This window comes from Rana temporaria, chromosome 1, assembly GCF_905171775.1.
Source record: "Rana temporaria chromosome 1, aRanTem1.1, whole genome shotgun sequence".
Lineage (NCBI taxonomy): Eukaryota > Metazoa > Chordata > Amphibia > Anura > Ranidae > Rana > Rana temporaria.
Genome location: NC_053489.1, coordinates 399,538,141 through 399,560,888, shown reverse-complemented (window position 1 = coordinate 399,560,888; position 22,748 = coordinate 399,538,141). Strand labels below are relative to the sequence as shown.

At 41.7% G+C, this 22,748-nt stretch overlaps 1 protein-coding gene across 1 annotated transcript in view; it reads right to left on the bottom strand.

Moving 5' to 3' along the window:
* Positions 1-3,970: 3,970 nt before the first annotated feature.
* Positions 3,971-22,748, bottom strand: part of LOC120913251 (ras-related protein Rab-8A) — a 67,104-nt gene continuing 48,326 nt past the window's right edge. Inside the window, exons 5-8 of the mRNA XM_040323075.1 lie at positions 17,245-17,334; positions 15,377-15,442; positions 10,120-10,170; positions 3,971-5,394 (exon numbers count right to left, since the gene is read on the bottom strand). Of these exons, the coding sequence (XP_040179009.1) occupies positions 5,302-5,394; positions 10,120-10,170; positions 15,377-15,442; positions 17,245-17,334 (300 nt within the window). The 3' untranslated portion in view covers positions 3,971-5,301. The remainder of the gene's footprint in view (positions 5,395-10,119; positions 10,171-15,376; positions 15,443-17,244; positions 17,335-22,748) is intronic.

Below are 22,748 nucleotides of genomic sequence, written 5' to 3'. Positions count from 1 at the left end.
ATATATGATAATAGGAGTTTTGATCATGCAACACAAATATATATATAGGTTGGTACGCAAGAATGGGTAATGCACATATACTAGAACCCAGTCAGGCCTATACTACACCTAACTTCCTCGATTTAGGGGAGTGATGAATTAACATATGGTGCATAGTATCAATATGGGTGATTGGTACTCACACAAGAGTGTGATACCAGGGGGAGGGGAGTGGGAGGGACAGGTATAAAGGGCTTATAGGGAAGAGGGCTTTAGTGCCAGTGAATGGGTTGCAAATTGCCATACATATCAGGGATGAGGCAACGCTCACTGATCTTCTGATAATAGTAGCTAGGTTAGGACACTGTATGTGTAAAATAAAAACTTTTGAAATAAAAATAAAAGATGGAAACTATAGAGGAACGAAGTCAGATAACAGACACAGCCAATATTCAAAAAGTGAGAATAGACTGGCCCGAACCACAGGAGGCATGATGTCCCTCAGCATTCAACGTACAGCCAGATGCCATCTGGATTATAAATAAGTACAGTAAGAGGAAGCATTTGCAGAGTACCGGACTTTTATTGAGGACCGTTGTTTTGTGATTCATTGTTAATTAGATTATTATAGCATTAGGAGGGCTGTGGGGGAAGCAGCACAAAGTTTTGTTTTTTTTTTACCTTTATGCATTGAATTCATGAGGGTAAAAATCCTCCAGCCTGTACAACCTCTCTAAGGGATTTTAATATGCAGCCAGGCAACCAGAATGTTTAAAAGAAAAGCACAGTCAATGCAGCCTTTACACTTTTCTCATTAAGAAAGTTCCATTTTAACTTGGAACTCCAGTTACAGTCTTTTACTGAATAAGCTTGATAAATGTTCTAGCCTTTTTTCACATTTAACATCAAATGTTGGCTAGAGTTGCAATTTAATCAATAACAAAACAAATATGGTATTACAAATTTAGTTTGTGAACAAGCAATTCCAAAACATATCCACCATTTTACTAAAGAAACTCCAGTAGCCAAATCACTGTTATAAATATTTATTTGTATCTATTGAACAATAGGCAATAAACATGAAGTGCAAGCTGCATGTATTGCAAATTCTGCTGTACTGCTAACTGGGAACCTTGTTACCCTATCTGGCATAGTCCAACAGTCTGCAGTGTTACTGTGATGGAAGCCATAAAAATTTGGTGAAAATAAAATTAAAGAGAAAGACAAATATAGGTGCATGCAGTATTCTCAAACAATAACCTAAACAAAAAACAGACTGACACATGAAACCTCATGTAGATTCTAGTACTGCAAAAACAGCGAAGCGCTGTTTTTGGGAAGGAGGCTGCCAAGCAGATATGGAATAATTAGGTTATTTGGTCAGTGTAAATAAAAGTACACATCACATGTGAATGCTACTCTAGAAGGAATACCTAGAAAGTGTGTTTTAGCAAGGAGTGTTTACTTAAAGGGCCAGTAAAGCTAAAATACAATCAGAGGAATTGCCCAAGACTGGAGCAACTATGCATGGCAACCAATCTGCCTCTACGTTTCAAAATTTAACTGAACAAACGGAAGCTAGAAACTGCTTGGTTTCTACGTATAGCCGTTTCAGATTCTCTCGACTCCAGTTTTACCAAATTCCCCCCAGTGTGTTTTAAGGTATAGAGATTATCTACATTTATGGCTGTATGGAAAAATTCTAAGGGTTCTAAAACTAAAGATAGATGGCAAAAGATAAAAGTGTGATTTTTTTTAACATAAACACTGGCAGACTTGCAGCAGTTCTATTAAATGTCACTGTAGGCAAACACTTGTAAAAGTTCTCTTATCCAAGTAATAACTTCCAAACCTCTTCATGACCTCTGTGGCCCCCATTAGTGCTTGCCAATCCATCCTCTGGCCTAAAATACTTTTGGATGCTGGCTGCACCTGTACAGTAAACTCCCCATAGACACAAATAGAGACTTGAACTAGCATTTCTAGTGTATTGCCACTTTCAAGTTTAAGAGGACTTACTGTGCAGGGTGGGCATGAGAATGGAAACACCAAAGACGGCTGCTGCTATCATGGAGAGACCACCTGGGAGGGAGGGAGGGTTCTGGGTTATATTAGAAGGCTAGCGAGTTTGGGCTTTTTTGTAAACTGAACTCTCTTACTTTAAAAGTAAACCAGTCATGAGCAAAAATCGCTCATGAGCAATTACATACGAGTGGTCAGGGTTAGTTGCGGAGCAGACAGCCTCCCATTGCTTTTAATGGGGCTGCCTCCTATAGAGGATAGCTGGGAACCTCCGCAGGGGTTCATGCATGTAAACAATGTCGGGCCCATTCGCAGATGTGAATGTGGCCTAAGCCTGAAAATATGGAACAGGCTGCACTCATCTTTACTACAAAAGTAAATACAATTCATCATATGTATTTTAGATTAACTGGTCCTTTAGCATTGGTATTTGTCCTATACTAAGGTAAAAGTAAGAAAAATAATCTTGTGAGAGGCTGTAAATCCACCAGTTCCACTCTTTGGTCATCAAACATATCATTTGGTATAATGCACACCAAACACCTGTTACATACAAGATGTGGTGTATGGAATGAATACAAAAAATAAGTTATAGCACTTTACAGCCTGAAGTACACAGTGAAATCACTGGAGTGGTTAGCGGTTTCATACACAGCCAAGACACAATATAGGTACAATCTGTAATTGCAACATACTATACACCTGAGCCATGGGCAACCATGACATTTTGATATCAATATTGAGAACGGATATAAACATTCAAGAAAAGAAAATACTAAAAATGAAGCATTTGAACATGGCTATTAAGGAGTAGCAGTTTAGGTTACTGTGCTATAAAAAAGTGATATTTCTAGACTCTAGGGATTCGGGCTCTTTTTTTAATAAAAATATATTTTTTCCTGAGCATTGCAGAGAACACTCTGTAAAAAAATGGCATTTTATGACATTCATCAGCAAAATTTCTGCCTAAAGTATGCGCATACAGACAGATGGCAGTTTTATGAAGGAAAACTAGTCACTGCAGATTTCTGCACGTTACCATTGTACAAATTATATAAAAGGACAAAAAAGATGTTATGACCATGATGTTAAAAGTTGATCAACTTTCATGGAAGTTGTTAGTGACCGCACCAAAAAAAAAAAAAAAGAACCTGCAGGAATCATCCATTTTCCAGCTTTGGGTCTTATTCACTGCAATGGTAGAAAATGAAAACAGAATGCCCGCAGCAACCTGTATGGTTATGAATGCAATGCCACTTTTTCTCATTTTCTTCCTCCAGTTGTAATGAATTAGACCACCATACCACAAATGAAATGTGACCACATCCATATCCTCTACATTTTAGGGCTATTAATATTTCTGTTTCATATTACAAGCATTTAATTAAAAGAATAAACTATGCCAGTTTTAATTACATACAAAATGTATACATTAAAGATTATTTTCCTCTTTTGATGACTTACTAGATCATAAAAGATGTACAAACTTTCCAAAAAAAAATAAAAGGAACGGGTTATTTAGTAACAGTTTTCAGGAAAACCATTCCAATAAATAAGTCATCTGAAAGTGGAAAATTCGAAATGTGAATCTACAATCCAAATTTTCCAAAGAATCCAATGCAACGATCCATTGTTGGTCTACGGTATTTATAAATGTTTTACCCAGATTCACACTTAAAATTGGAACCCAGTTCCAAGTGTGAATCTTGATCAAAAGTTTTGCTAATCTTGAATAAAACATTTAAAGACCCCTATGTGTTCAAAAGAGAATATTTTGCAAATTCAAACTACAATTCAGCCAAAATGTTTATTCTTAGTTTTGGATAGAGTGAGGAAGAATTAGAATGTGTCAGGAATTACGGCCACCCGAAACTTTACCAGACCGGAAGTCTGGAAGGAGGAGAACCTTCCATCAGTAACACAAGAAGAAATAAAACACTTCCATAGTAAACTCGGAAAAAAAAAATTGAAATGGTGTCAAATGATTTTGTTCTCTGTCCCTATTGCAGTTTTATACGCGCATTCTTTCTGGAAATGAGGGTAAAGCTCCCTAACCGAACCCCTGGATGTCAGTAAAAACCTGACAGTTTACATTTTTCTTCTCTATCCAAAACAGTTTTTGGAGCTTTAAAATATAACGCGAGTACAATGCCTGAATGAACATGATTTGTAATGCATATAATTTGCAAAGCCACTTGTTTCATTGCCTTTCTCCTTCCCATACTATATTGATCAGAAAGTTGGAAATATTCTATAACAAAGGATATCTATTCCTCGCAGCCTTCTTTGTGCGTCATGGCCAGAGAGATATTACAAGGAAAGGACATGCAGCAATTTTAAAATTTTTGACATTTTGTTCTGGGTTATTTATGGTTCGTCATACTACAAATTAATGCACATAATGTCAGATTCCGATATTGATGCCATTCTGTAAATCAGCTCTGTAAACTTCAAACATCTGTTAGTACTCTTTTTTTACAACTTTAAAGACATCTAAAATTTGGGGAAGTAATCGTCCTAGTCCTAGTATATGACTTGGTCAATGATCTCTATAAATGTGTTTTTGTTTTTTTGCCCTCTTATTAGCTATAGCTTTTACACTGCATGCTTGGAACTTTCAGGTAAAAGTCAAGATTATGAAAATGACCATTACTTTTATTTTCTGGACGTAAAAGCTTTTATAAAAGTCAACTTAACAGGTCATATTTCAAATCGAAAGATAAGCATAACAAGCCATATGACTTATCCTTGTACAAATACCAGTTTACAGAGGGATACACTGTAGGTCCTATTTGTGTATTTCTTTATATTCTCACACAAAAAAGTCTAGATCTCTTTAAATGAAAAAAAAACAAAAAATAACTTTTAGTTCCACCATCAGGAAGACTAGTTTTGAAATACAATGTAAATGTAATATGTGCATGTATGGGTAGAGAACACACACACCTTTGTATTTGTGCGCATAAAGATCATATGCATGTACCCAAATATAAAGCTGGTTGGTTTTAAAAAAAGGAAATATGGCTCTATAGGAATGCTTGGATTTATAGACAACAGGCCTTGAATTAAAAAAAAAAAAAAAGTTTTTATCTCATCTCAAAAAAGGAAAATAATGAAGAAATGTACAAACTTAGAACATATTCCAGAACTGCTTAGTAAAACAGAGCTTATCGCTCTCATTCAGGTAGCCAAGGTTTGGCAGAGCTGGTGCTTTAAGGTTCTAGGTTTGTGATAACAAGAATTCAAATACAGGCACAGTCCAGTTTGATGAAGCAAGAAACTCCATTAAGGCAAGGTCCCTCACAGAAGAACACATCGAAAGAAACTGCTCTTCTTCTGTTGTTCTGGGGTTATTTTCACTCCTTGATTACTGCCCTGGGAACTGTTTCCCTCCTGGAAAAAAAATAGAAACGTGTTAGACTTATCACAATCTTTCCAGTAGTCCTTATTTACAATCATGTGCTTTGTTAACCACTTGCCGACCGCCTCCTGTAGCTTTACTGCTACAGGGCGGCTCAGCTGTTCAGAATCATGTAAATATACATAATTTTCCCACCCAGGCTGTGCTGTCATTCACTACAGCACAAGCCAAACAGCGGGTCCTGGCCTTGGATTCATGGCCAGAACCCACTGATCAGCTGAGCAAAATGATAGAAACAAGCTCTGTGTTGGCAAATACAGAGCTCTCCGACAGCAGGAAAGGGCCTTTTTTTCTCCCTGCAAAGCCGGTGTATTAACGTTCTTGTTCCACCATGTGGGAAGTTCCACAACCGACTGCGCAGTCTCCGGGCATGCGCAGTAACAGGCTACGGGCAGGCTACGGAAATAGCCGAACAAAACAGCTGATCGTCAGCTGTGGAACACGGAATCGGCAGCTAGCTGTCCGGTGACGCGCTGCCTGTCGGGATCCGTGGTGTCGGTGCAGGCGGGTGACGCGCTGCCTGTCGGGATCCGTGGTGTCAGTGCAGGCGGGTGACGCGCTGCCTGTCAGGATCCGTGGTTTCGGTGCAGGCGGAGGTTCCGGGCGGTGAGGGGAGCTCGGGGAGGCGGGATACCGGCAAGTTCGGGTGTGTGCTGTGTGACGGGAATGAGCTGTTCCTGGAGGAGGGTGGAGGGGAGAGGTCTGATTGTTATGGGATATTATAGGGAATGGAGATAGATAGGAGGGTGCACCGCCCTCACCCTGCACAGTGGTGGCCAAGAGCTGTGTGTGTGTGTGTGTGTGCGCAGGCCGGTGTCTGTCCCTGCAATGTCCCAATAGCTGCCTCAGGGAGGGAGGAGGAGAAGATGACCATCTGAGAAGTTCCACAACCGACTGCGCAGACTCCGGGCATGCGCAGTAGCAGGCTACGGAAATAGCCGAACGCAACAGCTAATCATCAGCTGTTAAGTGGAACAAATACCATAGCTGGAACAAGCTTGGCAGATCACCGGGACACCATACAGTACACACACGAAGAGCCCTTTCACACTGCCAGCGCATGAAAAACGCCACTAAAACTAGCTGCTCTTTACCAGCATTTTTCGGGCGCCAGACAGGGGTGTTCGATGTACTAGCAGATTTTGATACTCTAACAAATTGAAGTCAAACTCTAATGCCGCGTACACACGGTCGTTTTTTGTCTTGTAAAAAAATTATTAATATAATTTTTTAAACTTCATTTTAAAAAAACGACGTTGCCTACACACCATCGTTTTTTTTAAAATGCTCTAGCAAAACGCGGTTACGTACAACACATACGGCGGCACTCTGTCCCATTCAAGCTCGCGTCTTAACTTGCTTCTGAGCATGCGCGGGTTTAAAAACGTTGTTTTAGCCCACACACAATCATTTTTTATGACACAAAAAAGACGACATATAAATATAGGAAGCATGTTTGAATTTTTTTTTGTTGTTTTTCAGAAGACATAAAACGTTTTGCCCACACACGATAATTTTAAATGACGTTTTTAAAAATGTTTCCCCCCCCCCCCCCCATCACAAAAAACAACCGTGTGTACGAGGCATAACACTTCATAAGCAGTTACAGCAACAGTTTTTTTTCCTTTTTGGACAAAGGTTTTAGGTAAGTAAATGAAAGCTGATAAATCATATACCACTGACTGGTGCTTAAAATGATCTCAATACTCTAACTGCTACATTTGCAGGATTGCTTGTTCTGTTAAAAAAACAAAACAAACAGAGTTACTGACCAGATCACCAAATGAAAATAAAAAAGGAAAGAAAGCCTAAATAAGAAAACCAACATAGCCATCACATCTAAGAACTGGTAAGCTGCAACAGAATAACATGTTTGGCCCTTTAGTTTAATACCACTTTAACAAACTTGTTAAAAACAGACATGGTGGCAGTCCGTTTACTCTTTTTAGATCATAATAAATAAAATTCTGCCAGGGTATGTAAACTTTTGAGCACAATTGTACAAGGGCAAACTTTGTGAGCAGTCAATTTCCTAGATTTTAGGAGTGTATGAATAACAAAGCAGACATGCCCCTGTGCCTTAGAACCTGAGCTTCAGCAGCCAAGCTGTTAAAGCCAGTGACTGAGCGGCAGGGCAGCAATCAGTCCCTAAAACAATCTGTAAAGGGCCACAGTGTCTACCAAGGTTCCATGTCCTCCTGGGCCAGGTTGGTGCAATGAGAAACACCAGAATGCCCTTCCCATCTCGAGCCTGCAAAATAAATGAGCAAGCAATTGTAAAGGAGGCAGTGGCGTCACTAGGGTTGGTGTCACCTGGTGCGGTAAAACATGGCGTCACCCCCCCCCCTCTGTCTAGGCTGCCCAGCACCAAGCAGGCAGCGCACGGGGCGCATCCCAAACCAGCCCCTGTAAATGATAGTATAGGGCAGTATAGTGGCAGGTTAGGGTAGTATAGTGGCAGGTTGGTGTAGTGGGGTGGTATAGAGCATGTTGGGGTGGTATAGGGCAAGTTATGGTGGCACAGGGCAGGCTGGGGTTGCACAGGGCAGGCTGGGGTTGCACAGGGCAGGCTGGGGTGTACAGAGTAGGCTGGCTTTGCACAAGGCAGGCTGGGTGGTACAGGGTAGGCTGGCATTGCACAAGGCAGGCTGGGTGGAAAAGAGTAGGCTGGCATTGCACAAGGCAGGCAGGCTGGCTGGTACAGGGTAGGCTGGGGTGGTACAGGGCAGGCTGGGGTGGTACAGGGCAGGCTGGGATTGCACAGGGCAGGCTGGGATTGCACAGGGCAGGCTGGGGTGGTCCAGGGTAGGCTGGCATTGCACAGGGCAGGCTGGGTGGTCCAGGGTAGGCTGGGTGGTACAAGGTAGGCTGTGGTGGCACAGTGCATCTTGGAACTCTATGTAGTGACACTGCAGAGTAATTTACTTACATAGCATGAATGCAGGTGAAGACCCGGGCTTGTGGGCGGGGCTGCTGTGTCCTCACCTCTAGCTGCTTGAGCTGCAGCATCATCGATGGTGAAGGAGTCTGTGGGAGGAGAAGGAGGCAGCCACACCCACAGCTCCGGCTCACACAGGGATAGCCTGACTGAGGAATGTTACAGACAGCCTCCCCGCACGACTAGATGCCCTGCTCGCACCGCTCCAATCAATACAGTACGGTGTTTAGCGGAGCGGCGGCCTCGGTGTCACCTGCTGGGCATGTCAGCTTAAAAAAAAAAAAAAAAAAAACGGGATGGTGTCACCCCTCTTGCGGGTGTCACCCGGGTGCGGACCGCACCCCCCTAGCAATGCCTCTGAAAGGAGGCAAGATGTAGATCAGTTTGATCTGATCTAACTCAGCCATCAGAGTATCCACTGTGATGGCAAGAGGATCCCTGGACTTGGGAGATGAACTTGATCAGTTTGCTGCCAAACCTGGAAGCCAGGAGGTCTATACTGAGTTCCCCACCTATGATACATCTTAAAAAACACTTTGGGATGAAGAGACCATTCTTGGGATTCCAAATGTTGACTGAAAAAGTCTACCTAAAAACTGTCCACACCTGAAATATAAACAGCGCACAAGCCTGGAACATGAAGTTTCACCCAAGAGAGAATCTGCTTGGTCAACGTATGCCACTGTCGGCATTGTCCAACTGAATATGGATTGCATAGCCTTGCACTCAAAAAATCAAATTACCCTACGCTCAGAATATTGATGGGGAGATAAGCTTCCTCCAGCGACCAAGTTCCTTGAACTGGGAGGGTATCCAGCACTCCTTTACAGAACAGGCTGGCATCCATTAGGAGAACCTTCCGATCTAGACCAGGCATGTCCAAAGTCTGGCCCGCATGGTCCAGTTTTGAACGGCCCGCATGGTTATCTAAAACATATACATCTTTTGTTGCCCCCCGATGATCTCCCAGCACTGGGGCCACAAAAGATATATAGGCTGGCTGCCTCAGAGGGAGGCGGCGGGACGAGTGCCGTGCACACGAGGAGTATTTCCTGTTTACATGGCAATGGTGGGTGCTGCATTCCTGGCAATGGTGGGTGCTGCAGATGGGCAGTGACCCTCATTTTTCTTCACAGTTCTTTATTTAAAATTTTAAGTTTTTATCCTGAAACTTCCCTCTTAGTAAAGGTGCGTGTTATACGCCAATAAATACGGTATATCCAAATAACACGCCCAAGCTCATCTCTTTACTCACACACAGCCACAAAAGGCAAGAGAATTATTGTTGGGCAGTGTACTAGTGCTCGGACTAACACACTTCGACCAAATTTTAATGGTTCAAAGAATGTCAGGAAAAATGGTGGGCTCTCGCGCCTGCGCTCTCTCACTCCAACGGCACTGCTATCGTGCAATTTGCTTGGAACAGATTACAGGAAGCCATTGAGGAGTTTTCTATTCAAGAAACTGCTGAGGTGACGCCTGCTCCAGAACATAGGGACAGCTTTAGCATTGCTGCAATAGAGGAACATTACTGCTATATTAGTACATAGGGAAGATTAACTAAGGGCCATTAAATAGCAGCAAAAAAGCTTTGTCTCAAAACAGCAATATAACATTTTAAAGAACAGAGTTGCATGACTGAATAATTGTAAACATTCAATGTAAAGCATTCAAAACTGAAAATGACCTGGCAATGAAAGGGTATCAGGCTAGTACTAGAGCAGTTAAAAGTTATTTGGAAAACAAACATTTTACTTGCCATTTTTTTGTCCATTTTTGCTTTGATGTCTCGCGCCAACGTAAAAAAAGCCTATGAAATAATAATTATTATTAATTAATTTTATTTATTAAAGCATGTGTATACTTCTCGTGTCATCTCAATCTCAATAAATAAATGAAAAGTAAAATGGAAAAAAAAAATATATACTCAAATTCACAAACTTCACAGCACACCAAACCAAAATGCAAATAGATCTAGAATGAATACTATAGGTCAGGCATTACTAAATGGCATACCCAGCAACAGTCCTATCCGGACCGCAGGCTAACTAAATAGTGTCCTCTCCCCGCCGCAAGCACCATCACCCTCAATTAAGGGCAGAAAATGGGGAGGCGTATCAGGTCCGTCCCTTTCATAACATCGCAGCTCTCCACCCCTCCCCACACTGTCCTACCTTATTCAAACAAGGCAGGAAGCACGACTGGTTTGAACAAAGGGTTGGCCTTTTTCAAGTTAAAGCGGTTGATAGGTTCCTAGTTATTTGAGTTTTCTTAGCTGCTGGAGAGAAAACACACCTAACCATTTATTATTTGCCTCTTGAACTGGGCCAGAGACTTCAGGACTTAAGCAACTTAGTATGTATGTATGTATGTATGTATGTATGTATGTATGTAATTAATTTCCACCGGACACTTTATTAGGTAATGAAAAAAAAAAAAAAAAAAAAAATAAATAAATAAAAGAAGAGGGGGAAGTCAATTTTGTTTGGACACAACATTGCACGACCGCGCAATTGTCAGTTAAAGCGACCCAGTGCCGTATCGCAAAAAATGGCCTGGTCATTGAGCAGCCAATTCTTCCAGGGCTGAAGTGGTTAAATGCCTAAATGCACTGAGCTGCTGCCATGCGATTGGCCGATTAGCAATTTGTGTTATCAAGCAACTGAACAGGTGTACCTAATAAAGTGGTGTGCGTGTGTGTAAGGGTTGCACTGTTAGCAGTTTTTTTAAGACCGAGTATGAGTACCGATACTTTTCCTCACCGATACAGCGTAAAAAAAAAAAAAAAAAAAAAGTAACTAAAAAGTAACTAAACTTTTTTTGATCAATGTTATTGCTATTAGAAGGGATGAACAAACATAGCCGCAACACACAGCACGCTTGGAATGGCAGACTCGGAACAGTAATAATTTTGTGCCCCCAATGCGTTGCCACTACAGGCAGTGCGCCATTCGTGGCCTGGCTCTCAGACCACGGCTGAACTGATCGAGATAGGCAGTGAGGGGGTTATTGTTTAGGGTGGAAAGGTGGGTATAGGGGGGGGGGCTATTGTTTAGGGTGGAGAGGTAGGGTTAATTATAAAAAATTATATATATATATATATATATATATATATATATATATATATATATATATATATATATATATATATATATATATATATAAAAATGTGTATGTATGTATATTTTTATACAGGATTTGATAGGTGAAGTGTTAACACCAAAAATATGAAGAGAACCACTCGCTTGTTGGAGCTTAGTATCTAATAAGGATAAGAATATTCTAAAGGAGTGACTGGGGCAATCATCCCCCCCCCCCCCCCCGCCATATAGCAGATAAAGCTTTCAGGTGGATTGTCTCCTTTATATGTATACAAGGCCTTGGGTTTTCACCGAGATGTTACAATGACATGTATAATGCTAATAAGACCGATGCCCACAAGATTTACTTTATAGAAGTGACTAGATATTATTTTTTTCTTCAACTATGTCATCTTTTTTGGATGCCTGTTAACCAAACAGTCGGTGTAAGCAGTACAATGTGCAAAAAGAAGCAAACATGTCATCTAATCAAGTGCATTTGTAGCTGCAGCATATCTGTTCATAGATGGAATTTAAGGAGCTTAATCACAGAGAATGCTCACGCAAAGCCTTAAATTGTCTATTAGTGCTCCCTAGTGGAGACTTCATGAAATCAAATACATTTTAGTCCCCTTTCACACTTATACGACTTGTCCCATGATTTTGGACTGCAAAATCGTATGACAAGTCATTCTCCATGATTTTCAATGAACACCATTCATACTGGCACGACTTTAAGTCGTGCTGACTTCAAAGTAGTCCCTGCACTACTTTGGTCCGATTTCCATGCGAGTTGATGTCCATAGACCTCAATGTTAAACCCTCAAGTAGCATGCAAATCGTACCTGAATAATATAGACACAATTTCAGTACAACTTTGGAAGCACAAGCAGCTTTTTGACCCTTGTCCCACCCAATGCTTTCAGCATAGAAGCCCCTCTCAAGCACATTTTTCCACCACACATTCACTTCCTGATTATTCGCTCAGGAACACTGTGCTCCAAACAGGTAAAAAAAAGAGACGTCCTCGATAATGAGCAAATCGTTTGATTTATCCGTGAGTGCCCAGCTATTTATGATTTGTGTGACCCAAACTACAAAGACAATATCCCACTGACCACCAATGAAGGGGACATCCTTCCCACTGACCACCAATGTAAGGAGCATTCTTCTCACTGACCACCAATGTAAGGGACATCCTTCCCACTGACCACCAATGTAAGGAACATTCTTCCTACGGACCACCAATGTAAGGAGCATTCTTCCTACTGACCACCAATGTAAGGAGCATTCTTCCTACTGACCACCAATGTAAGGAGCATTCTTCCTACTGACCACCAATGTAAGGGACATCCTTCCCACTGACCACCAATGTAAGGGACATCCTTCCCACTGACCACCAATGTAAGGAGCATTCTTCTCACTGCCCACCAATGTAAGGAACATTCTTCCTACTGACCACCAATGTAAGGAGCATTCTTCCTACTGACCACCAATGTAAGGAACATTCTTCTCACTGACCACCAATGTAAGGAGCATTCTTCTCACTGACCACCAATGTAAGGAACATTCTTCCTACGGACCACCAATGTAAGGAACATTCTTCCTACGGACCACCAATGTAAGGAGAATTCTTCTCATTCTTCATTATAGAGGACCCAAAATTGACCCCTATCTTCACGATTGGCAATGATGGGATGTACCCAATATCAACGTCTTCTCCGCCTCTGCTTCTCCTCCTTATGCATTGCTACTGCCGCAGCAGCAATGACAACTGTGGTGGCAGGAAAAGGAATTTCCCCACACCATGTATGTATTTATTGGTTAATGCCAAAGTTGTGGCAAAGTCGAAGTTGTACTGATCCCAAATCGCGGCCGCAAAAAAGCACGACTTTGAAGTCGTATAAATGTGAAAGGGGCCTTAAGCAGAACTCCAAGCTCATAGAAAAGCCATTATTAATGTGACTATGTATTCATTAATAAAATTAGTCAATGTCATATTTTTGATGCAAGTATAGGTTTTGCAATTTTAACTTGGCATCAGCCCCCCGTGTACCAGCAAGGAGTTCAACATGATGGCAAGAAAACTAGCATTTGCAGACTGAAAGTCAGCTAAAATATTCTGTTTATCCACTTTAAGACCAGGCTTTTTCTGGCACTTTTTGTTTACAAGTTTAAATCATTATCATTTTCTAGAAAAGTACTTCTAATCCCCAAACAGATTTTTTTTTTTTTTAAGCAGAGACCCTAGAGAATAAAATTGTTGCAATTTTTGTTCATGTCACAAGGTTTTTGCAAACTAATTTCATTTTGCAAAAAATGTTTTGGGGGGGGGGGGATGCACTTGGAGCCCATTCACACAGGGGCAATACGACTTCTAGCACAACTTTGTGAGGCAACTTTGACACGACTTGAGTATGAATCAGGCAACTTACAAGGCAACTTCAAGTCGCCTCCAGGACAGGAGGCTTTCCAGTGGCCAATCAAACAACAATCAGCTCTGTGGGAGGGAGGGGGGAGGGAGGGGTTTACCTGAGAAATGTATGTTATCTTCCTGTATTGTTGCTCCAGTTAAGACAGTGATCCGACTTCTGAGGCAACTTCCATTGAAATCAATGGGTACAAGTTGCCTAGAAGTCGGATTGAAGTAGTACAGGAACCTTTTCTGAAGTCGGAGCGACTTCAGTAGTGTACATTAAGAGGCGGTTCACACAGGGGCGACCTGGGATCCGCCCCAAGTCACGCGGTTGAGAAAATGAATGGAAGTGAATGGGAGCCGTCTTAATGTACACTACTGGCCGCAAGGGGCGCTTCCGTAGATTTACTCATCGAATATGTAAATTAGGTAGATACGTCAATTCACGAACGTACTTGCGGCCGCTACGCCGTTTACGTAAGGCTTACGTCCGGCGTAAAGTTACCCCTGCTACATGAGGCGTAGGTAATGCAAAGTATGGACGTCGGCAAGCGTATCTTTTTACGTCGTTTACGTAAGTCGTACGTGAATGGGGCTGTGCATAGGTTACGTTCACGTCAGGCATTGAGCCGGCGTAACTTAGGGAAATAATTTGACGTGACACTGAGCATGCGCGCGCATGCGCCGTAATTTAAGCGCGTCATTTACGTGGGGTATCGATTGATTTAAATACAACACCCCCACCTCTTCCACATTTGAATTAGGTGGGCTTACGCCGGCCAATTTACGGAGCAAGTGCTTTGTGAATACTGCACTTGCCCGTCTAAGTTGCGGAGGCGTAGCGTAAATTGGATACGCTACGCCGGAACAAAGATACACGCTCCTACGTGAATCTGGCCCAAGGGGTTGGTTCATGAAACACCTTGTATTTTTTCACTGAATTCAAGGAGTTTTGTTTGAACAAGGTGGAGATCATGACATCGCCATTCCTCCTTTTCACCTTGTACAACCAGAGAACTCCTTGGGGGGGGGGGGGGGGGGGGGAAACGACAAGGCATTCTATAAATGGCACAAATGCAGAGTTCATGAGGTCCTGTGGTCACTGTGCAGTGGGGCAGCCACTCACATAGAACCTGAGCAAGACTCACAAAGTCACAAATAGCAATGTAGTAGAGCCAGCTACTGCAGTGAATTTCAACTACTCCATTAAGTATGGGATATGCACATACAATTTGTACCAAGCTGGAATAATGTAAGCATGCAATACAGATTGTATCAGAGTTCAGTTTAAAAGCCCAGTTCCAACTAATGCTTAGGATTTAGGTACAGTGAGAATGGGTTACAACATTGCTGATTAGGACTCCAATAATGGGATTCTGCCCCAATTGGAGAGCTTTCCCATTATTTTCTGTCCACCTAATCAACTTCAGTAGGGCAGAAAAGAAGGCAAAATCTCAATGGTGATACAGCAATGAAAGGCCTATAGAAGAGAGAGAAAAAAAAATAATCACTTTACTTACATTTTCCACATTAATATTGGCCTTTGCACTAGTCTCCATAAATTTTATTCCATATTCAAGTGCCAGCTGAAATAAAAATGAACAACAGCATTCAATAACTGGAGCAGTGCCCTTTGCTTATATAACAGCATATGTCCATATGAGGTTGCAGTTGACTTACAATGGATTTAACTATCTAGACACCCATCTGAAGGAACTTCTAAAGTAGGCCTTGAACTGGCTTGTTGCACTATAGATACCGTTACAGATTTCCAGTAAAATATTGGCAACATTTTTTTTCTAGTCTGAGAAGAATGAAAGTCCATTGCGGGGCATATTTGGAAGATGTAAAAAAAATCTAGTTAGTTAATGGCAAGAAAAAAAAAAAAAAAGTCTTAAAGTGACACAAAACTTGCCACTAGCAACCATTCAGCTTCGGAGTCTTACCTTCCTAGAAGTAGTACAAAAAAAATCTAGCAGCTGTAATTAACCACTTCAATACCAGCCACCGTCATATGACGTCCACAAAGTGGCTCTACCATCCAGAGTGGACGTCATATGACGTCCTGGACTTTGAAGGGGGATATCTGAATGATGCCTGCAGCTAGAGGCATCATCCAGATATCTATCTCTTGTGTCGGCGATTCTGCACAACGCAAGAACGATCATAGCGGTGGTTCCGCCACTAGATTGTTCTTACAGGCGGCAGGAGGGGACATCCCCCCCCCCCTCCCGCCGCCATCCGGTGCTTCTCGGGGGCCCGGAGAAAGAATCGTCCGGCGCTGGCAGGAAGTATAGAGATGACTGGTGACCAGATGGTCACCAGTCATCTCTATGACCGTCGGAGGACCCGGGCGCGATGTGATGACGTCACGCCCAGGTCCCGTAAGTAAACAAAGCCGCGATTGCGGCTGTAAGCCACATTATTCATGAGATCAGTGAATTTTTTTCACCGATCTCATGGTTTCCAGCTTGGAGGAGAGATGTGGGGTCTTATTGACCCCGCATCTCTCCATAAAGAGGACGCGTCACACACATTCCTATACAAGGGATGTTTACATTCCTTATAATATGAATAAAAGTAATAAAAAATAAATAAAAAAAAGTGTAAAAAAATAAATATGTAAAATGAATAAATAATAATAAAAAAAATTTAAAACGCCCCTGTCCCCGGTAGCTCGCGCGCAGAAGCGAACGCACACGCAAGTCCCGCCGACATATGTAAACGCCGTTTAAACCACATATGTGTGGTATCGCCGCGTGCGTTAGAGTGCCAGCAACAATTCTAGCACTAGATCTCCTCTGTAAATCTAAACTGGTAACCAGTAAAAAAATTCAAACCGTTGCATATGGAGATTTTTAAGTACCGAAGTTTGGCGCCATTCCATGAGTGTGCGCAATTTTAAAGCGTGACATGTTGGGTATCCATTTACTCGGTGTAACCTAATCTTTCATATTTTACAAAAAAATTGGGCTACCTTTACTGTTTTGTTATTTTTTTAATTCATGAAACAATTTTTTTCCCCAAAAAAAGCGTTTGAAAAATAATTGCGCAAATACCGTACAAGATAAAACGTTGAAATGACCGTCGTTTTATTCCCTAGGGTGTCTGCTAAAAAACATATATAATGTTTGGGGGTACTGCGTAATTTTCTAGCAAAAAAACTATGATTTGTAGATGTAGGAGAGAAGTGCCAGAATAGGCCTGGTATGGAGGTGTGTATAACAGCCCTGTATGGAAGCGGTTAAATATGCAACCTTTTTCTCACTGTATACTACACAATAGAAAAAAAAAAAAAAAAAAAAAAAAAAGAAGAAGGATAGTTTGATTTGGACTGTTTAGATTGCATATAGTCCTACAAATGGATTTTTAAACAAGGCTCTCCTACCTTTTCCCCCTTCTCCTTAGAAACTTGCCGTTTTTCATTCACGTCACATTTGTTTCCAAGAATCATTTTTTCAACATCAGCGGACGCATGCTGCAAAACATACAAAGCAATAGTCATACTTCCATTCTACAAAAAAATGAAAAATAAATAAAGGGGGGGAAAGAGGACAGCTATGGCTGGCCATACATTTAACAATTTTCTTGTACAATTATTCTTTAGATTTACCAAAACCATATAATGAGGTCAAACCTAAAAACACTTCGTCTGGCAGGCCCTTGCACGACAAAGCTAAAAGGTAAATCTAAAGGAAACTGAAGAAAACTGTATAATATATGGCCAGCTTAAGACAAGATTCCAAATAAACGTTAAGGAGCCAATTTACTACATGTTATGCTCGTTGAATTTACTATACCCCCTAATGCATGTGAATGCACAGCCTATAGCTTTTATATATGGAGTTCTGAAATTGGAAAGCATCCTGCAGGTAATAGTACACAAGGGTCAGAAAAGCACCACAATATAGAACATAGTGCCTGAAGGTCACAAACATTCCTGTTTATCTTCTTCCATCCATTGGTCTACCCACAGAGTGATTCTTCAGAGACTGAGTCATACCAGAGGCTGTGCTATGGCACTGTACCTGGAAAGAGCTCTGCAGCAAAGTAACAGTACACAAAGGTACGGAAAGCACCACAAGCAAAGCCTTGTGCCCAAAGGTCACTTTCCAGGCAGGCCTCTCGATTTTCGGTCCAGCAGGGTATTAGTACAACCTCCAAACCTAATGCGGATTCAGATAGCTTCTGTGTATACACCAGCTCAATCACTGAGAAACACTTCGAGTAAAGAGACAAAGCATCTAGGAAATACTGATGATGTTGATAAAAAGAGAAAAAAAAAAAATAGTAAAAATGCAAAGTTAAAGAAAAAAGTGCCTAACCTCCTAGGCTACTAGCAGAAAACAGAAGCATGAATGTTAGGCTGCTTTCACACTGAGCAGCGCTAGGCGTCGGCGGTAAAGCGGTACTATTTTTAGCGGCGGTTTACCATCATTTTAGCTGCACTTTTCGGTCGCTAGCGGGGAGCTTTTAACCCCGATATCGGGCGAAAAAGGGTTAAAGCTGCCCACAAAGCACCGGGTCGATTTCAATGGGCAGGGGCGCTTTAGGAGCAGTGTATACACCGCTCCTACAGTGCTGCAAAGATGCGGCTAGCAGCAGGGCTGTGGAGTCGGTAGATAAATGTTCCGACTCCGACTCCTCAGTTTTATGTACTTCCGACTCCGACTCCTCTGTATTAATATGCAAATGTATTTTATACATTCCTTGAGGGAAAGAAACGCAACCTACCACAGGACTACTGGCTGGGAAGCCAACAGTCTACTGTATTGCACAGTTTAAGCAAAAGACAAACACAATGAAAACAAAGTTTTATTAATTTTTTTTTATTAATCAATCAAGTGGCTGGATAGTAGCAGCAGGCATAAACATCAGGAACAGGATTTTTACCAGTTCAAAAATACAAACCACATTATTTGGTTGTTTTAGAACAAAAACAAAGCTTATCTATAATGAACCAAAAACAAAATCTGTAAAACCTAGAAATGGTTTATATTAATCTTGAAATGTAGTTCTAGGCTTAGCAAATGCAAATCAATTCAATGTAGAGTTCTAAGGAAGAGAATTGCCTCTGCCAGATCCTCTTTCATAGAGGCTCTTAAGTCAGACTTTATTATTTTTAGGGCTGAAAATAATCTTTCGACACGGACTTGGGTGGGTGGCGTTGCAGTAACTATTCTGGCCACATCACTAACGATCTCTGGATAAACAAGGATGGCTTCTTCAACAGTAAGTTTTGATGAGCGATCATACTTTTCAACTTCTTTTAGTGCTTTATAAAACTCCTGTTGGAAATTTTTTTATTTGGACACTTTCTGGTTCTCTAACATGCATTCCCTGTAAAAGCAGAACACAACACTATGGAAAGTATAAGTATTGCAGCTCCTAATTGTGCGTTGCGTGCCATATAGTGAAGCACATGAAAAGCATGCTTCTTCACGGTCACTTAACGTGTTCGTTTTGCGGTTACGTGAGGCACTGCATGCATTGGTCTTTATTCTTACAGTAGAGAAGTCATTAATTATAACTTTTTGTGAATTGGGACATTTAAACTTGCTTTTTTTTTTTTTAATTCCAATCTAAATTTCAGTAGGAGTCGGTGCATTGTTTGCCGACTCTGACTCCGACTCCAGGTACCCAAAATTTCCTCCGACTCCTCAACTCCGACTCCTCAACTCCGACTCCTCAACTCCGACTCCTCAACTCCGACTCCTCAACTCCGACTCCTCAACTCCGACTCCTCAACTCCGACTCCTCAACTCCGACTCCTCAACTCCACAGCCCTGGCTAGCAGGACTTTTTTTTTTTTGTTACGATCCTGCAAGCGCACCGCTACAATGTGAAAGCCTTTGGACTTTCCCACTGGAGTGAGAGGCTCTTTAAGGCACTTTGCAGGGGCTATTTTTAGCTCTATAGCGACTGCAAAGTGTCTTAGTATGAAGCAGCCTTATGGAAGGGGTTATACAGGAACTGGTCTTTGTTTTTGTTTTCCGTTTGTCAGTGTCCACCTCCTGGAGGCAAGTGCCTATAACCCAATTGTCAAGAATTACCATCTGTGTCCCAAACCATACTGCAAGATTGCCAACATAGCTCCAAGTTACCACTTAAGCAAAAGTCCACTTTAAATCCCCCCCCCCCCCATCTGTTTTCACCTGGTAATTGGGCCAGTAACACACCTCCTGAATTAGAGTGCCCTCATTCTGGATGAAAGAGCACATTTGGACTGAAGCATTTTTAGTCTGGAGGGGGGGGGGGGGGTGAGAAGTACTAGTAGATTTAGATATACCAACAAAGTAGAATCTCTAGTAGGGAGGAAGAGTGAGGAACCAATAGCGCTGCCCCAAACTTTGACGGATAAGCATACCAAAAGAAAGATTCATTAGGTGTAGCAATTTTGTTAGTGCTGTTTGAATGACATCAGGTTTTTTGCATGAATATTCGACAGAGCCCAATTTACCATTTTCACGCATACAAAAGGATCTGGAATGGAATAAAACTGTGGTAATTCAGGATTATTCCAAAAAGGAGTAGGAGGTAGCTTTTAAAATTTCCATTAACATATGAGCGTACCTAAAGGATCTAGTTGTAGTGCACACTGTTAGAGAGAGGTTGCAAGGGGCTATTCACACCTCAAAGGAGGTGTTGCAAGGCTTCAAAAATATACAGTTGAATTGTTGGTCTTAAATCAGAAGAATACTCGATCGCCGCCGGTGTCCCGTGATCGGTCACCGGAGCTGAAGAACGGGGAGAGGTGTGTGTAAACACACCTTCCCTGTTCTTCGTTGTAGCGGTGTCATTGATCGTCTGTTCCCTGATATAGGGAACGACGATGAATGACCTCACACGTCTAGCCCCGCCCCCTACAGTTAGAAACCCATATGAGGTCACACTTAACCCCTACCGTGCCCCCTAGTGGTTAACTCCTAAACTGCAATTGTCATTTTCACAGTAAACAATGCATTTTTATAACACTTTTTGCTGTGAAAATGACAATGGTCCCAAAAATGTGTCAAAATTGTCCGATGTGTCCGCCATAATGTCGCAGTCACGAAAAAAAAAAAAAAAAAAACGCTGATCGCCGCCATTAGTAGTAGTAAAAAAAAAAATTAAATTTTTTTTTATAAAAATGCAATAAAACTATCCCCAAAACGGTATAAATTTTGCGCAAACCAATCGCTAAACGCTTATTGCGATTTTTTTTTTACCAAAAATAGGTAGAAGAATACGCATCGGCCTAAACTGAGGACAAAAAAAAAAAAAAAAAAAAAACAAACACAAAAACGCTTTTTTATATATTTTTGGGGGATATTTATTATAGAAAATAGTAAAAAAAATATTGCATTTTTTTCAAAATTGTCGCTCTATTTTTGTTTATAGCGCAAAAAATAAAAACCGCAGAGGTGATCAAATACCACCAAAAGAAAGCTCTATTTGTGGGGAAAAAAGGACGCCAATTTTGTTTGGGAGCCACGTCGCACAACCGCGCAATTGTCATTTAAAGCGATGCAGTGCCGGATCGCAAAAAGGGGCCTGGTCCTTTACCTGCATATTGGTCCGGGTCTTAAGTGGTTAAAGGTAAAATTCTACTTTAAGTTTAGCAAATCATATTCTTGTTTTAATTGCCCATCCAGGAAGTGTTTAATAAAATCAGGCAAAGCAAGCCCCCTTGTTGCAAGGGTAGAAGGAGAGTGCCGAAGCTCAATCTCAGAGTGGAGTTTCCCCACAAGATAGAGCTCAGCATTTGGCTTATCTATATATAAAATTGGGTTATCTAGACTGGTGAATTATGTAAAAAATATAGGAAGACAGACAGTATTTTCACTTTAATAAGGATAACCTTCCTTATAAGGGAGAGTGGCAAATTACTTCATGTGCTCAGCCTATCCTGCATATACAGTATCTCACCAAAGTGATTACACCCCTCACATTTTTGTAAATATTTTATTACATCTTTTCATGTGACAACACTGAAGAAATTACACTTTGCTGCAATGTAAAGTAGTGAGGGTACAGCTTGTACAACAGTGTACATTTTCTGTCCCCTCTCAACACAGCCATTAATGTCTAAACCGCTGGCGACAAAAGCGAGTACAGCCCCAAGTGAAAATGTCCAAATTGGGCACAAAGTGTCAATATTTTGTGTGGCCACCATTATTTTCCAGCACTGCATTAACCCTCTTGGGAATGGAGCTCACCAGAGCTTCACAGGTTGCCACTGGAGTCTTCTTCCCCTCCTCCATGACGACATCACAGAGATGGTGGATGTTAGAGACCTTGTGTCCTCCACCTTCCGTTTGAGGATTCCTCACAGATGCTCAATAGGGTTTAGGTCTGGAAACATGCTTGGCCAGTCCATTACCTTTACCCTCAGCTTCTTTAGCAAGGCAGTGGTCGTCTTGGAGGCGTGTTTGGGGTCATTATGTTGGAATACTGCCCTGCAGCCCAGTCTCCAAAGGGAGGGGATCATGCTCTGCTTCAGTATGTCACAGTACATGTTGGCATTCATGGTTTCCTCAATGAATTGTAGCTCCCCAGTGCCAGCAACACTCATGCAGTTCCAGATCATGACACTCCCACCACCATGTTCAACTGTAGGCAAGACACACTTGTCTTTGTACTCCTCACCTGGTTGCTGCCCCACACGCTTAAAACCATCTGAACCAAATAAGTTTATCTTGGTCTCTTGGTTCCAGTAATTCATGTCCTTAGTCTGCTTTTTTTCGGCAAACTGTTTGCAGGCTTTCTTGTGCATCATCTTTAGAAGAGGCTTCCTTCTGGGGTGACAGCCATGCAGACCAATTTGATGCAGTGTACTGTCTGAGCACTGGCAGGCTGACTCCCCCACACCTTCAACATCTGCAGCAATGCTGGCAGCACTCATATATCCAT